At 40.5% G+C, this 18,345-nt stretch overlaps 1 protein-coding gene across 5 annotated transcripts in view; it reads right to left on the bottom strand.

Moving 5' to 3' along the window:
• Positions 1–18,345, bottom strand: part of LOC5513456 — a 72,506-nt gene that overhangs the window by 19,880 nt on the left and 34,281 nt on the right. For all 5 annotated transcript variants that reach the window (XM_048722877.1, XM_048722876.1, XM_048722875.1 and 2 more), the window contains 8 exons: positions 15,237–15,460; positions 14,461–14,633; positions 11,694–11,944; positions 11,423–11,592; positions 11,108–11,259; positions 9,652–9,824; positions 9,269–9,473; positions 8,399–8,515 (listed from right to left, as the gene is read on the bottom strand). In XM_048722877.1, coding sequence (XP_048578834.1) covers positions 8,399–8,515; positions 9,269–9,473; positions 9,652–9,824; positions 11,108–11,259; positions 11,423–11,592; positions 11,694–11,944; positions 14,461–14,633; positions 15,237–15,460 — 1,465 coding nt within the window. The remainder of the gene's footprint in view (positions 1–8,398; positions 8,516–9,268; positions 9,474–9,651; positions 9,825–11,107; positions 11,260–11,422; positions 11,593–11,693; positions 11,945–14,460; positions 14,634–15,236; positions 15,461–18,345) is intronic.

The raw sequence follows: 18,345 nt of genomic DNA on the forward strand, positions 1-18,345 counted from the left end.
AAATCTTGGCGTGAATGAATGTTAGTAGATCTCCTCTAGTTGACTTTATCCTTAAGTCACAAAATTTGAGGCAAAATAAATAATCATCGCATAATCGACAAGAACTTTTGACACCACAGGGTACCCGCGCGATGACCACAAAAACCAAGTCGCATACCTATACCATATTTCTATGCCTATGGGGCTACTCGCGCGACCTGCGGCCGCGCTTGGCTCCGCTATTACCGTGCATCAAGGAAAAAAGTCTTACCGTGCATTTGGGGCAAGTTTTCCTGTGCATTCAGAATTATTCGTATCGTATTGACTGGAATTTCCTTTCGCAACTTTCGCGGTTTCACTGTCTAGACGGCAGGATGGGGTTAATATTAGTTATTTTTTTTATCAAGCAAACATATGTTCACAGCCTTTCTCAGTGCTACCTTCAAGAAGACAGGTTCGATTTGTATTGCATGGTATTGTATTTTACAGAACTGAGGGTATGAAAAGCCGAATCATTGGTAAAATTTAAGTTCAACAATAAAAGAATGTGAGAAAAAAGTGCAACAATTTGGCGTTTGCGTGATCGTGAATGGGACAACGTACGAGATCCGTGCTCTAGCCGCGCGCATACCATGCTCGCGGAATAAAATTTCGTTTGCTAGGGTGGTGGACCATGGAAAACCTCATTTTACCATGGAAAGCCTCATTTTACAACAAGAACTGTGCAGAAAAAGTATTCTTCCATCGTCGTATTCGTAGCAGAGTGGTCTTTTCTACTTGTTTACTTGTGCAAGGAAAAGCAGATGCAAAGCATCCATGCTTGTTTTGTTGAAGCTGGTAGTGTGATTTTCGGAAGTTAAAATAAAAAGGCACTCAGTTGCATACATGTATAAGAAAAAGTGCAGATCAGACAAACACATTAGACACGAAGAAAAACGAGTAAATATTTAGTGCAAAGACTTTGTTTAATGCACTGTTAACGGAACCGCCGTATATAAACATCCCGAAATTGCAATATGAACTCTTCATTTTATTCATTTTTGCTCTCATTTTTTTAAGAGATTTCTTTTTCGTGATTCATTGACGGACTTTTTGTGAATTGCGAAAGAGGACATCATCATCGGCGCGGTTCGTAACCATGGTAACCATAAACATAACAACAATAATAATACTTAATTTATATCGCACCATGTTCTGAAGCTCAGTTCTTTCCTTTTAAAATTAGTTATTTAACTTGATTTTAAGGGATTCTAAAAAACATTGACGCAATACGATAATTTTCCTATAAAAAATTGCAACTGAACAAGCTAACAGAAACAAAAATTGTTTTGATAAGAGTAATTAACTTCCATTTTTATGAAAGACATAAAGTTAGAAGGCAAAAAAATATACGGAATTATTAAGGAAGCTTTTAATGGTTTTTCTTTAATAGACAAGATAACAGGTGAACAACTTTCTTTCAATTGTTTAGTTCCATAAAATAACCATACCCTCATTGAAGGGGTCGGAGGTATGACCCCCCACCCCTCTGGAATTTCCATTTGGGGTGCCCATTTTGACATTTTGACTACATACAAGCTGTAGTATGACTAGGTGGTATGACTAGAAAGACTACAGACAAGCTGAGTATAACTAGGTGGTCTGAAATCAGTGAAATAAATCAAAACATGTGGAATTGTCATGTTGTACGCCTCTGTGAAAACAGTGTAGATTCACTGACGTTTTGTGTATTAGCTATGTCAGCCTTCTGCTGATTTATTTCCCTTAACTTATAGCAATAAGATAAGCAAAGAGAATCACCAATGAACACCAATGAACCACTCTAACGGGTTACAATTTCAATAATTTCAAGTGGATGAGCAGATAGAACCATCAACGTGGGATTCTTAACGCTGTCTTTTCACTCTGCTGTAGAAGGCAGGATCTTGGGCCCGGGGGTGCTAGATCTATCTTTTAGGGTATAAAATTCTTACCAGCTGCTATCTCTTAGGGGGTGTTTTAGGATTTTTCCGATTCTGCGGGATCTTGAGTTAACCATGGCCCACGAATAAGTCATGATAACGCCCTTCAAGAACACATCTATTCACTTAAAAAAGCGCGCTAAGGTAAGGTTAAAAGGATGGAAGATACGTGATTTTATATCAAGATAGCATACATTGATTTAGATAACATTGAGGCAAGAATGCAAAATACAAGGTACTCTTTGAATAAAGATAAAGCACTTTAGAATGCAAAATACAAGGTACTCTTTGAATAAAGATAAAGCACTTTAGAATGCAAAATACAAGGTACTCTTTGAATAAAGATAAAGAGCTTTAGAATGTAAGTTGGGTGAAAAAGAGGGAGTGCGTGATGATTCAAGTTTCTCGAACTTAGAGGTTAAAATAAAATAAAAAAGTAAAAAGCTTTGAAAACAAGCCTTAATCGATCGACTGTTATAATCAGATTTACAATACTCGTGTTATCACCATCGTTAAGACCCGTTGTCATGTATTATATCGCCCATATGATTTTTTATAACCCTCGTTTTACAGCAGTAGCATGAAAAGCAAGAGTCGCATTGTGTGGATTTAAAGGGAATTACTGATATAATAACAAGACCGCCTTATACCATCAGACCGTTGTTTTCCTGTACACAGGCAATTGTTTGTGTATCAAAATGTCAAAACGCAGAAATTCGAACTACCGAGAATAAACGAAAAAGGGCAATTCCCCATTTTGCTTTGCTTATGGAAACAAAACACAACCCTGTCGATTTAGTATGAGATTTATTACAAAAATATCGTTTATTTGCTCCGCGTGTATTTCTGTGATTTGCTCCGCGTGTATTCCTGTGTTGACAGTAATGTCATGGAGATGCGAAAAATTCGCTCTCAGAATCGGACGAAAACACAAAGTTATTTGTCGGAGAGAGCGAGATTCGTCCCAAAATAGACACCAGTGATTCGGAGCTGTCGCTTAGGTGACTAAAAGGCGAGTGGACCGGCCGATGGGCCTCGCTACTAGTCACTCGCAAACTTGGAAAGACAGGGCCATTTGGCTCAACCACCGTACACTTGCGATTCTTTTTCTCTATTTGGTTTTTGATTTTTTTCATTGCGGGCAGCGATTGATCTCTGTGGTTCAGAGCGATAGATTTGATTTCTAAACTCGATTCCTTTCGCATATACCCCCTTTGTTTGGTCCTGTCTTGGGAAGACCACCGTGAATGTTCGACGGATTTTTCCCTCCATGAATGTATCGGTGGCAACATAGTCCTATCCAGCTTGCCCCTCGACGCAAATCCTTTAGAAAAATTCGCCCGCTTCCGTTTCTTCTTTTCCGAATATTTTATTCCATTGTTATTATTGGCAAAATTCCCAACTCCTATTCTAATTTTTTCTCCCCGTTCCGGCGTGTATGCATTTCCATTGATTTGCCTTTTCCATTTATCTCGCTCGTAAAGCGGGTCCAGACTCCGTGTTAGACACACACTCCCCGAGTTAGACTTCAACGGACGTGTGTTACTCGTGCTAGACTTTGAAATGCGCGGAAAGATATTGGTGGTATTATTTGCCCTTCGGTATCGATGGGTTCGACTCGTCCAAGCAAAGTCGAGCTTCTCGCGTCTAGAGAACCCATCCATGATCGCTTGGATATGTGAACTGGTGGTCTTTCCGTACCGGCTCTTGTTATATCACGCGCCTAATTGTAAGTTGCGCGATTTGCTCCTTGTTGATTATGCCTCGAGGCATATTATAAGTATACATCTCATCTCCGCTCGTAACTATGAGCTGTCCTCGATTAAAAATGTATAAACAAACCCATTAATCTTTGGAGGGCTGCCTTCGGAATGAAATATCGCAGGGGAGAGCGTGTCTTGCTGCTCTTGGCATTGTGTTTTTTCGATTACAACATAGAGTACACTTTTGCCGGCAGCTGGTACAGCTCTGCGCGCTATAATTGTACGTCTATGCATTTTAATTGGGCAAATAACCATACGCGCTCTGATTGAGGCAAAAATGCATAATACAATCAGATTTTTTTTATCCAAACAAAAACAATAAGAATTCAATCTGAGCTTGGGCATAAAACTGCGAAACCTTTTTTCAGGCTTTTTTGTTCAGAATTATAAAAAGCGTTTTCAAACACAAAACATTGACATTTAATTTTTAAAAAGAATAACTAAATAGGACACTTTCACCTGTTACAAGAATTGATAATTTGATATTTTACCGCTGTGGATGGAGCAAAATTGTGACTTAATTAACAGCGACATGTACAAAGAACCCGGCGGTATATATGAGCCTTGAAGTCCAGTGCACAATACAGCCGCGGCATCACATCTCCTGCACAATATTACATTGTTACCTCTGCCTGGAGTGGTGAGGTGTACAAATGAACAGAGGTATACATCTCTGGAATAGCGATTTGTACATTATAACATTTCTTTTACTCTGTTTTGAGTGACTATTTACAAAGGCAACACTGATATACGACGTCTCACAATGTACGTGATAGATACTGTGTAGCAGCAACGCGTTGAATGAGGAAACTTTTAAGAAATTCTCGCTGAGGTGTATTTTCAAATGATGACTTATATCAGAAATTTGATTAGAAAGTTGTAGAATCTAGTAACTTGCTTCATTTCCTTTAGTTCTCAAAAAGTTCTCATGAAAATAGTGGAAAATAAGTGATTCCCAAATCACAGAAGACAAAGGTTTAAAAAAACTACTGAAGGAAAATCATCCGTTTTCATTAACATTTCGATATTGGCCTTTTTTTTTAGAGAATTGAATATGAACGTTATTAAAACAAAAACAAAAATAAAAATTATATTTATATAACGGCTTCTAGATTCCAACAGCAACATAATGTAACGGTAATAGATGATAAGACCAGAACCCACATAAACATGCGAGAAGAAAAATATAAACAAAAAACACAATAGAAAAATCTACAGCAACAACGATAGCAAACCCGCATCAATATGTGCTTTTCCTCTTAGAGTAAACGAATATGGTAATTTTTCTTATCTTTCCCAATTCACTTGATAACTGAGAGCGGATATACAACTCGATTCGATAGTCTACTTAAACATGCCGTCTATTAAGATTCGGTGAGCTACTGATTGTCTGCTTGCGAGGCAATTAAACCATTAACCGGAGTAATACGAGAGGAAGCGACCTTTTACGAGTGCATGGAAAATGATAAGCGAGAAATGGAGAACGAATGAGCGGGAAATCAAAGAGCTGGGAAGGGAAAAACGTTGAGAAAATAGAAGAATTAAAAATTCAACCTGTAAATTAATGAGCTTGTACTATATTCTGCAATGCTAACAGGGAAAAATTTAAAAGCGAAAGATTTATATAAAGATACAGAAAGTATTACCACGTAACGAGCGATCAGCTAATCGAGATTTAAGTGAAAAAGGAAATGACAAAACTGTGGCGTAAAGGCAGACATCCATCAACAGCCGGCGACAATAAGGGTTTAAAACCTTTCAAATATCGGCAAACGAAAGAAATGAGACTAGTTTATCAAATAAACACAGTGTATTGAATATGAACATCAAGAATCTAAGGCGAAAAGTGGGATCTAGGGGATTGTTTTCCAAATAAGGAAATTATTGCGCTAATTATATTAATGATAATCATTGTCTCTCACCCTAGCATGGAAAGATACAAGGCAGCCTTGAAACAAAAGCTTCCATTTACTGTTTAACAGAGTCAGCGGTGCCGAAAACACCTCGAAAGCCGACAAGGATTTCTAATCTCGCACTTGGCGCGGCCTAAGACAAACACAGGTGTACAAAAAGATAGAGCGCTTTTTAGAAACACTTTTGGGACATCAACTGAAGAAAAATAACCCTAAAGAGGACAAATATCCCACCACTCATCAAATCCACGGTTTAGGACAAGAGTTTTGGCGCTTTCAGACTAGCGACATGACAAATAGAAAAATATATTATAACCTAAGATACGGAAAAAGGGAAACCAATGGACACAGGTTATAGACGTGGAATGTTGCATGCCTTGGTGGTATAGCTGTGTAAGCATTAGCCCTTTTTTGGCACACGGTAGATGCTTGAGACGTCAGCGTCGAGTATAACATGCCAAACCTTGTGTTGATTGATCTCCCTGATTCCACCACGCCTACGCAAGGCCAATTAGTTTTTTTCTAAAAAATTGTCTGTAGTCTTTTTAGTCATACCTTTAAATGCAGATAAGTTAAGGGATAACAACATTTTTTTCTAAGGAGCCCGGCAAAAAGGCACCCACTATAAAAAAGCCAAACATTGGCAACAGAGTGTCTCTTAGCCCTCTGGCAGGGATTTACATATCCGTTACAAGCCCGCCATTAAAACGTGATCAATGCGCGCGACTCTTGATGGAGACCCTCTCACGGTGTGGCCTTATTACACTAATGGCGAGCCATCGTAAATAGGTCCTCGCTGGCGGCTAAAGAGGTGTTTTGTGATCACAGGGTGATAAGGGCCCTCCTTATCTTGTGCTTCTTTTCGCATTATTAAAAAACATAGCCTTTTCTTACCAACTTCAAACAGTAAAAATCGAATGCAATATAAGATAGCGCTAATAGGATGCCAGAATAATGGCATATTTATACCTGGTATTTTTTTACCAGGTTGGATCATTTATCTTGAACCCAGCGTAATTTGCGCATGCTCCACAAAGGCGCAGAAAAGAAAGCGGAGGGGGTTTTCTTTTCATTTGCCAGCACTGAAATGGTTTCCAATACTGTCACCTTAACGCAAGATGCTGACCAATCAGAAATCACCAAATTTGTTAGTTGGAATGACGGAAGCCAGAAATGGCGATTTTTACTGAATCGTCAGAAGGTCGCAGAATATTGAAAACCGATGTAAACTAGCACCTTACGCAACGTCACTTTCACGTTTACCTTTTGAAGAGTTTTGAAGAATTCAATTAAGTTCATTTGGTACTACAAAAATATTTTTACAATTTTCGGTTAAGATAGTTTAGAAGTGAAGTATTCGTTACTTAACATCGATAAAGCATGAAGAAATTCTAAAACAATTTAGTAGCAGTTTGTGAGTACATTATCTACACCCGCGGGGTATACTACATCAAGCGATCAAGCGAGCGATACTCACGAATTTATAATACAGCATTCTTGAGCCTATAACCATTTGTATGACAAAAGAGGTGCATCGAATTAATATCAAATGAGAACGTGTCTTATGTTAGTGCATGGGTCACTGAATATGTAATAAAGCTTATACCGGCTTTGATCGCCGACGAATTAATCACCTCTGTTCATGGACTATCAGATATTTATCTTATCGATGATCATACGCCTTCTTTTACTCCAGTGAAGGTCTAATGCTTAAAACGTCAACAAAATTACTTTTTTCACAGAGGTTTATAACATACCACTTCATGTGTTCATTCATTTCCCTGGTTATAATGTATTTTACCCTTATTGTGATCATAGACAAGACTTTTAAAATAATACAGCCAAATTGAACATAAATTTAAACCTGCGCAGGGTAAACTAGCGGGCTGCGCTATGACAATGTGCAGACAGGGCTAGTATGCGATAAATGGACCCAAATGACACCTGGGTACACCAACTTTCACCCAAACGGCATAATGAGCAAACATAGACAGGCAAGACGACTTGCCGATGAAAGCAAGGAACAACAGAAAAGATTATCTAATGACTACATTATAAACACATGCGAACGGAGAAAGCTGTATTCATGTATTTGTGAATTGAAAGATTTAATCAAAACAATAAAAAAAATAAGATAAATGGGCAAGAGGTAGTAAAACGCCAATAACTGTCAACACATGAATGCTGTCAGTGAGGTTGCTATAGGGCGGTGTTGCATGTATCTAAGAGTAGGAAACAGCGAGTGTTGGGAAGAGGATGGATTTAAAGGTGAAAGTTGCTGAGTATATAGCATTGGGTTTGGATGGCGTGTGGTTTAAATAAGAATATTGCATTGATTTTGGATGGCTTGTGGTTTTGAATGGGTGTAGCCATAGGTTTGTGTGGTTTATAATGAAGTGTATGGCATTGGATTTTGGTGGCGTGTGGTTTATAATAATGTGCGGGTTGGAATGAGTGTAGCCATGGGTTTGAATAGCGTGAGGTTTAGTTTATAATGAGTGTATGGCATTAGATTTTGGTGGCGTGTGGTTTTGAATAAGTGTAGCCATATGTTTGTATATCGTGTGGTTTATAATGAGTGTATGGCATTGGATTTTGGTGGAGTGTGGTTTATAATAATGTGCGGGTTGGAATGAGTGTAGGCATGGATTTGGATGGCGTGTGGTTTTGAATGATTGCAGGCGATGGGTTTAGATTACGCGTGGTTAAGAATGAGCGTGTGTGTGAATGTGGTGTGGTTTTGAGTGTATGGAATTGGAATTTCGTTGGGGTTGCATCTTACTTGAGCCACTCATTGTGGTCGGTCCAGCCATCGATGTCGACGATCTTTTTAAGGTTAGCCTCGGTTTCGTCTGCACTTAGCCACAGCTCCCCCGTGGTGTCGGCTGCCAAGAAGAACCTGGATATACCGAACAGTGATCACCATCAATAATGATGATAGTACAATAAAATAAAATTATACTGGTTAAAGTAGACATTCTATCATTTATGATAAGCCGTTCATTGCTTTTCATGAACCTTCCATTGCTTTCTGCCGAAGATGTCGTAAACGTTATCTATTACCAAATCACGATCGGCTACAAAGTTACGGCACCTTACGGCTTGCTGTAAGGAAGCCAGGGCGTACGTACATACCTGTATGCACCGGTTGCAAGGAAGCCGTGACGTACGTACATACCTGTATGCACCGATGGTAAAGAAGCCAGGGCGTACGTACATATCTGTATGCACCGGTTGCAAGGAAGCCAGGGCGCACGTTCATACCTGTATGCACCGATGGCAAAAGAAGCCATGACGTACGTTCATACCTGTATGCACCGATGGCAAAAGAAGCCATGACGTACGTACACACTTGTATGCACCGGTTGCCAGGAAGCCATCGCGTACACTCATACATATAAACACGGATTGCAAGGAAGCCATGACGTACGTACATACCTGTATGCACCGGTTGCAAGGATGTCAGGGCGTACTTACATATCTGTATGCACCGATGGTAAAGAAGCCAGGGCGTACGTACATATCTGTATGCACCGGTTGCAAGGAAGCCAGGTCTACGTACATACCTGTATGCACCGGTTGCAAGGAAGCCAGGGCGTACACTTATACCTATTAACACGGGATGTAAGGAAGCCAGGATGTACGTACATACCTGTAAGCGCCGGTTTCTGGAGCCTTGAAGAAACCTCTGATCCTAGTTCCATAATTGTCATCGACATTATGGGGCGCGTCAAATTTATCAAGGACCTCTATACTAGAGGGGCTGTTAGGGAAGTTGGGGTTGGAGGTAAGGTCCGTTATCTTGTACCCAGGAATGTCCTGCCAGACTTCACGGATAACACCGGCAAATGGATCACCTGAAGAAGGACAAGGTAACATTATCTGGGAGCCTGGGAGGCAAACTTTACATAACGTAGCTGTATTACCAAGCCGTATTGCTTGCGTGTATATATCCTAAATCAAACTCGCGGTTTCTTGAGAGTTCTCGCAGGGCAAGCCATTTATAGGTAGGTTATGCTAGGCATGTGCACTGACCTGGAAGTCTCCATTGAAGATTTTCTTTTGAGATAGGCCTCATGAATCGACCGCTGGGCAGTCGTATTCCGGCACTGAGCGAGTCGGTGGACTCGGTTCCTTTCTCGAGTGCGGTGATGTAATAGTATTTGCCTGCTTCGAGGTTCACGCTTTTGGATATCTGGGCAGTAAATCTAAGGCAGACAATGGCATTAGGTAAAGTTTGTTGCCTCATACTGGTTATGTGCTACTAACACTACCCTCGACTTACTTGTTCCACTGGTTGCCTCGTACTAACACTATCCTCGACTTACTTGTTCCACTGGTTGCCTCATACTAACATTATCCTCGACTTACTTGTTCCACTGGTTGCCTCGTACTAACACTACCCTCGACTTACTTGTTCCACTGGTTGCCTCGTACTAACACTACCCTCGACTTACTTGTTCCACTGGTTGCCTCATACTAACACTACCCTCGACTTACTTGTTCCACTGGTTGCCTCATACTAACACTACCCTCGACTTACTTGTTCCACTGGTTGCTACATAATAACACTACCCTCGACTTACTTGTTCCACTGGTTGCCTCATACTAACACTACCCTCGACTTACTTGTTCCACTGGTTGCCTCGTACTAACACTACCCTCGACGTACTTGTTCCACTGGTTGCCTCATACTAACACTACCCTCGACTTACTTGTTCCACTGGTTGCTACATAATAACACTACCCTCGACTTACTTGTTCCACTGGTTGCCTCATACTAACACTACCCTCGACTTACTTGTTCCACTGGTTGCCTCGTACTAACACTACCCTCGACTTACTTGTTCCACTGGTTGCCTCATACTAACACTATCCTCGACTTACTTGTTCCACTGGTTGCCTCATACTAACACTACCCTCGACTTACTTGTTCCACTGGTTGGGAGCTACAAACACTTACCTTAGACTTACTTGTTCCACTGGTTGTTTCGTACTATAACTACCCTCGACTTACTTGTTCCACTGGTTGCCTCATACTAACACTACCCTCGACTTACTTGTTCCACTGGTTGCCTCATACTAACACTACCCTCGACTTACTTGTTCCACTGGTTGCCTCATACTAACACTACCCTCGACTTACTTGTTCCACTGGTTGCCTCATACTAACACTACCCTCGACTTACTTGTTCCACTGGTTGGGAGCTACAAACACTTACCTTAGACTTACTTGTTCCACTGGTTGTTTCGTACTACTACTACCCTCGACCTACTTGTTCCACTGGTTGCCTCATACTAACACTATCCTCGACTTACTTGTTCCACTGGTTGCCTCATACTAACACTATCCTCGACTTACTTGTTCCACTGGTTGCCTCAAACTAACACTATCCTCGACTTTCTTGTTCCACTGGTTGTAAACGACAAACACTACCCTCGACTTACTTGTTCCCCTGGTTGCCTCATACTAACACTATCCTCGACTTACTTGTTCCACTGGTTGTGTCCGGTGGCGTCGGTCAGTGCGATAAGGTTGCTCATGTTCTTTTGACTGTCTCCTGTGCTCAGCCACAGCTCAGAGGTTTTAGAGCCAGACAAATAGAAGGTATAGTTACCAGTCTCTGGAGCCACGAAGTAGCCCTGTACAATAGACATACCAATCAGTACTGCCGAGAAGAATGTCTTTCCATAAAAAAATAAATACCCTCCCAATAATTTGTTTTTGCGCTTGTATATCAGTGAGAATCACGTGCGTTTAGCATGCATCCTAGTGGAAGAACTCTGAATGGTGCATGCGCAGTACCTTGACACGACTGCCGTAGTCGCTGTCTACGTCGAAAGGAGCATCAAAATTCTCGATGATTTCTACCAGGGAGGGGTCGTTGGGGTAGTAAGGATCGGTCTTAAGTTTGCTGAGTTCTTTTCCAGGAAGCTCTTTCCATATTTCACGTATAAGGCCGGGGTACGGCATCTCTAGACACACGAACAATTGAAATAACGTCAGTTGTAGAATAAGTTGTAAAATAGATAATATAAATAATAATAATAAATACCCGACCCTTTGATCAACTTACTCTTTCCGCCAAAGACCTTCGAGACTGCCTTCTTGTCCAAGAACTGCGAGAAGATCGCTAGCGACCCGATCGCGAAATCAGCAGGTTTCATGTCATCTCCAATGTTCTTACGACCAATGATAAACTCCGAGCTCTCATCGATGACATCCCGAGGGACTGTCTTCGGAGTCTTAGTCGATGCACGGAATTGCCCGTCAATGTAAAGCCACAGGCCTTTTTCCAGACCCCAAGTCAGCACCACCCGCTGCCATCTGGTACAAACATCGCATGGTATGAGAATTAGTCTTAGGCTTATTTTAGACTTTCATGGAACTGTACAGTGGCCATGTCACATACAGTGAGATAAAAGCGACCATCTTTGTTTTTTTTTACTGGAAGAATATGGATGTAAGAGGGAGATCAGGAACACGTGTCAATCAATCAATACTTTATTCGCATTTCCATATTTCTTAATTTATACATTATTTGTATTCGAGACTATATCTCATTTCAATTTTCTATGTTTAATTTTTGAGTCAGTCCAGTAAGAAATATAGTAGTATAATTGTAAGGAAATGCCTAGGGCTTAAATGAACCAAAATGGTTTTCGAGTTGGGTCCCTAGCCAGAACTTGTAGTGAATTGAAAAATGTAGCCTTAGAACACACATACAAAAAATATAAACAAGCGAAAAAGCACACAAAACACATAGCAAGAAGCACACATGGGGAGGGTTAGAATTTTATGTCAAGAGTTCCATTTTGTTTTAAGAATAGATAACTTTCGGCCTTTTTGCAAAACATATTTTTTATTGAGTTGTTTTAGATCAGGGGGCAGTTTTTCCCAGAGATTAGTCGCTATAACAGAAAGTGTTTGTTTACCAGTATTTGTCCTAAAACGAGCTTTGTATAGATTTTCATTTGCTGCATAACGAGTATTATAAGAGTGAATGTCCTTAGCATATTTGAAAGAGTTGTCAAAGATAGGGGGAAGATGTTGCTTGTGCCAGCCATGTATAAATTTTAAAGTTTGGAGTACAAAAATGTGATTTACTGTTAGGATATCTAAAAGGTCCAAGAGTGGTAAAGCACTTTCTGTATTTTCACCAAATAAAGTTGAAAAGAAAATTACCCTGGCGATATGATTTTGTTTAGTTTGAAGTATTTTTGTATTTGATTTATAGGCGCTTCCCCATGCTATTATAGCATATGAAAGGTAGGGAAATATGAGGTTGTAGTAGTTCTGTCTAAGTTGGGATGGGGATAGATAGTGACGAAGTTTATAAAATATACCTGTATTTCTTGATATTTTGGAGGAGATAAATGATATATGGTACTTCCAATTTATTTTGTCATCTAGAATAACGCCTAAGTATTTGACATGGTCTTTTTTCCAGGGTAACAGTTTCATCACCATTCGGGAGTACTATTTTTATTTCCGTATTTAATTTCTTTTGGGCTGATTTAAATTATCATAAAATTAGTCTTTTTAAAGATTATTGACAGTTTGTTTGCATCGCACTAGTTCTTAACATTGCTTAATTCATTGTTAATAAGTATTTCGAAATCTTTTGAGTTTTTATTAGAGGCAAAGACATTTGAGATTTAGGCTTATGGTATTATCTGGTTGCTACGAAACACTGTTGCTACGAAAGGGAAAAGCGCTACATTTGTTCAAATATACTAAAATCGCCGCGTCCTTCAACTTGATTCCGTGTCCCAGTGATTAGCACCTTTAACTCATAAGCAAGTGCTCAAGGGTCAATTCCTGGTCGAGTATTTTTTTGTATTTTATTCTCTTCGAAACTCTAGTTCTAACTTATTATTGTTTTTTTTTTCCGAGAGATAAAAATAAATATTCGACATTTTGTAGAAGAAAATGCAAATTTTATATTTCTTTCGACAATAAAAAAAGATGGCGAAAAAAACAAGATGGCGGCTATTTCCGAGCGAGAAAAACACGTTAATTTTGAACATTTTACAACAATTGTGATTTTGTTTTTCATTCAAATCATTGATATCACCATTCCTAACAACTTAGCGCATGGGAATTTTGATTTTTGAAGAAATGAAAAAGTTATTACCAATTATGTGGTTTTCGAAGAACATAAAAAAATCGCAATTTCTCGCGGTATAAAAATTTCGCAAATCCGATGCGTGAAGTTTTAGAAATTGTGATGTTAAAATATTTCTGCAAAAAAAACTATGTTAGATTTGAACAATAGCTTCTCCGACACGTTTTTTTTCTGTTCTGGGTCACGTGACCATGGAAGGGGTCAGATTACGTCATCATTTGTGCCATTTATGTCTAAAACACTTATGTTGAAAGTTCCAAGAGATTTGACAAAAAACAAAAGCTTTTATAAAACAAACAAATTTCCCTAGCAACGGACTCAAACGATAGTACCATAGGCCCTTAAGTATGTCTCAAGTTATGACCGGAGTGAAGCTGTTTGCCTCCCATCTACTATCTCCATTAAGCCTTCAGCAGTTAAGCGGCCGATGAATAGGTCTTTCTAAAAGTAATGTATTTTAGCTATCTTCATTAAGCAGCCACCTGACCTCTGCTGAAATGGGATCGATACCCGTTCGAGACATGAATAGCACCTTTCTGTTTTTCGGCCCTGCATTTGACTTGTTAATCATATGAGAGCTTATTAGATACCTGTGTTCGTTCGAGGATGGAAAATTCATAATACATACGTACTAAGAGTTTTCAATGTGGAGCTTGAATAACACGGTTTATACTGTATGTTGTCATATAGGGTGCCACTGTATAATCTTTTTTACCTGACGGTGAATATAGATGTCCTGACGGTCCATCGCAGCGTGTCCTCAGCTGTGCTCATTGCGAGTGTGAAGTACAAGTTGTCATTGGCGAGATATGCTGCCAGCCCCTTATCACCGCTAAGGTGGCCTCCAGTGTCCATGATGTAACGGGGCTCTTTGTACGTACGCACAATCTGCAGATAGAACAAATGATGGTAGTGAAATTGAACGATGTGTAGGGCCGTAGCAGGGGTTGGGGCACTAGGTTCACATGCTCCTCCAATATTTTCAAAAATTATAAGGAAATGACAACTTGGGGCGTAATGTGCCTCACATTGTTTCTCAATGTTTCTTTATCGTGCCCTCCTCGCCCCCCCCCCCCCCCCAATAATTCGAACCCTGCTACGGGTAGGGTAGGGGTAGAACAAATGATTGGAATGAAATTAAACGATATGCAAACACAGGGGCCCGATATATATGCAAATGAGGGGCAGATGATAAGAATGACACAGACCGATACAATATGCATAAAAAAATGTGCATGAAAGGTGAGGACAAAACATCGAACAAATATTCGCCTTTATATAGTATAAAGTTCCGCGTTTTTTTTTGTAAATGTTATTGCGTCTGTCCAATCTCCTTTAAACAAAAACTCAGCTAAATACCAAGGCTTACTACGGCCTCCTTTTATTTGGATCACTGAAGCAAACAGGTTTTCTACAGCCCACAAATGCGGCCCTTCAACTCCCGCCTGGCCCAAGGGGCCTTGGTACCAGACCTCATAGTACTATATTTACCCTGTTGAACTTGAGTTTCGTGCTGATACTGAGACCCTTGGGGCATTTGCTGGGATCACTGACGCACCGCCCATTGAAGTTCCCAACCTTCAGGTACGCCTTGCTCCCATCTATATGTACCCCGCCATCTACAGCCTTTACAGGTCCATTAACCTCGATATCCGGGCTACCGGGAATCTTGCCATCTTGGAGTTTTGGCAGAAGCCAGGTATATCTTGCGGATACTAAACGAACAAAACAAAATGGTGTTAGAACACTATTGAACAGCCTCCAAGTGATTTTACCATCTTAGGGGTTTATTTGGAAGGCGCCAAGTGATTTTACCATCGAGGGGTTTATTCGGAAGGCGCCAAGTGATTTTACCATCGAGGGGTTTATTTGGAAGGCGCCAAGTGATTTTACCATCTTAGGGGTTTATTCGGAAGGCGCCAAGTGATTTTACCATCGAGGGGTTTATTTGGAAGGCGCCAAGTGATTTTACCATCTTAGGGGTTTATTTGGAAGGCGCCAAATGATTTTACCATCTTAGGGGTTTATTTGGAAGGCGCCAAGTGATTTTACCATCTTAGGGGTTTATTTGGAAGGCGCCAAGTGATTTTACCATCTTAGGGGTTTATTTGGAAGGCTCCAAGTGATTTTACCATCTTAGGGGTTTATTTGGAAGGCGCCAAGTGATTTTACCATCGAGGGGTTTATTTGAAAGGCGCCAAGGGATTTTACCATCTTAGGGGTTTATTTGGAAGGCGCCAAGTGATTTTACCATCTTAGGAGTTTATTTGGAAGGCGCCAAGTGATTTTACCATCGAGGGGTTTATTCGGAAGGCGCCAAGTGATTTTACCATCTTAGGGGTTTATTTGGAAGGCGCCAAGTGATTTTACCATCTTACGGGTTTATTTGGAAGGCGCCAAATGATTTTACCATCTTAGGGGTTTATTTGGAAGGCGCCAAGTGATTTTACTATCTTAGGGGTTTATTTGGAAGGCGCCAAGTGATTTTACCATCTTAGGGGTTTATTTGGAAGGCGCCAAGTGATTTTACCATCTTAGGGGTTTATTTGGAAGGCGCCAAGTGATTTTACCATCTTAGGGGTTTATTTGGAAGGCGCCAAGTGATTTTACCTTCGAGGGGTGTATTTGAAAGGCGCCAAGGGATTTTACCATTTTAGGGGTTTATTTGGAAGGCGCCAAGTGATTTTACCATCTTAGAGGTTTATTTGGAAGGCGCCAAGGGATTTTACCATCTTAGGTGTTTATTTGGAAGGCGCCAAGTGATTTTACCATCTAAGGGGTTTATTTGAAAGGCGCCAATTGATTTTGCCATCTTAGGGGTTTATTTAGAAGGCGCCAAGTGATTTTACCATCTTAGGGGTTTATTTAGAAGGCGCCAAGTCATTTTATCATCTTAGGGGTTTATTTGGAAGGCGCCAAGTGATTTTACCATCGAGGGGTTTATTTAGAAGACGCCAAGTCATTTTACCATCTTAGGGGTTTATTTAGAAGGCGCCAAGTCATTTTACCATCTTAGGGGTTTATTTGGAGGCGCCAAGTGATTTTACCATCTTAGGGGTTTATTTAGAAGGCGCCAAGTCATTTTACCATCTAAGGGGTTTATTTGGAAGGCGCCAAGTGATTTTACTATCTTAGGGGGTTATTTAGAAGGCGCCAAGTCATTTTACCATCTTAGGGGTTTATTTGGAAGGCGCCAAGTGATTTTACCATCGAGGGGTTTATTTGGAAGGCGCCAAGTGATTTTACCATCGAGGGGTTTATTTGGAAGGCGCCAAGTGATTTTACCGTCTTAGGGGTTTATTTGGAAGGCGCCAAGTGATTTTACCATCTTAGGGGTTTATTTGGAAGGCGCCAAGTGATTTTACCATCTTAGGGGTTTATTTGGAAGGCGCCAAGTGTTTTTACCATCTTAGGGGTTTATTTGGAAGGCGCCAAGTGATTTTACCATCGAGGGGTTTATTTGAAAGGCGCCAAGGGATTTTACCATCTTACGGGTTTATTTGGAAGGCGCCAAGTGATTTTACCATCTTAGGAGTTTATTTGGAAGGCGCCAAGTGATTTTACCATCGAGGGGTTTATTCGGAAGGCGCCAAGTGATTTTACCATCGAGGGGTTTATTTGGAAGGCGCCAAGTGATTTTACCATCTTAGGGGTTTATTTGGAAGGCGCCAAATGATTTTACCATCTTAGGGGTTTATTTGGAAGGCGCCAAGTGATTTTACCATCTTAGGGGTTTATTTGGAAGGCGCCAAGTGATTTTACCATCTTAGGGGTTTATTTGGAAGGCGCCAAGTGATTTTACCTTCGAGGGGTTTATTTGAAAGGCGCCAAGGGATTTTACCATCTTAGGGGTTTATTTGGAAGGCGCCAAGTGATTTTACCATCTTAGGGGTTTATTTGGAAAGCGCCAAGGGATTTTACCATCTTAGGTGTTTATTTGGAAGGCGCCAAGTGATTTTACCATCTAAGGGGTTTATTTGAAAGGCGCCAATTGATTTTACCATCTTAGGGGTTTATTTAGAAGGCGCCAAGTCATTTTACAATCTTTGGGGTTTATTTGGAATGCGCCAAGTGATTTTACCATCGAGGGGTTTATTTGAAAGGCGCCAAGGGATTTTACCATCTTAGGGGTTTATTTGGAAGGCGCCAAGTGATTTTACCATCTTAGGGGTTTATTTAGAAGGCGCCAATACATTTTACCATCTTAGGGGTTTATTTGGAAGGCGCCAAGTGATTTTACCATCGAGGGGTTTATTTAGAAGACGCTAAGCCCTCCTTCCTTTTTAGGGGTTTATTTAGAAGGCGCCAAGTCATTTTACCATCTTAGGGGTTTATTTGGAAGGCGCCAAGTGATTTTACCATGTTAGGGGTTTATTTAGAAGGCGCCAAGTCATTTTACCATCTAAGGGGTTTATGTGGAAGGCGCCAAGTGATTTTACCATCTTAGGGGTTTATTTAGAAGGCGCCAAGTCATTTTACCATCTTAAGGGTTTATTTGGAAGGCGCCAAGTGATTTTACCATCGAGGGGTTTATTTGGAAGGCGCCAAGTGATTTTACCATCGAGGGGTTTATTTGGAAGGCGCCAAGTGATTTTACCAT

This window comes from Nematostella vectensis, chromosome 15 (genome assembly GCF_932526225.1).
Source record: "Nematostella vectensis chromosome 15, jaNemVect1.1, whole genome shotgun sequence".
Lineage (NCBI taxonomy): Eukaryota > Metazoa > Cnidaria > Anthozoa > Actiniaria > Edwardsiidae > Nematostella > Nematostella vectensis.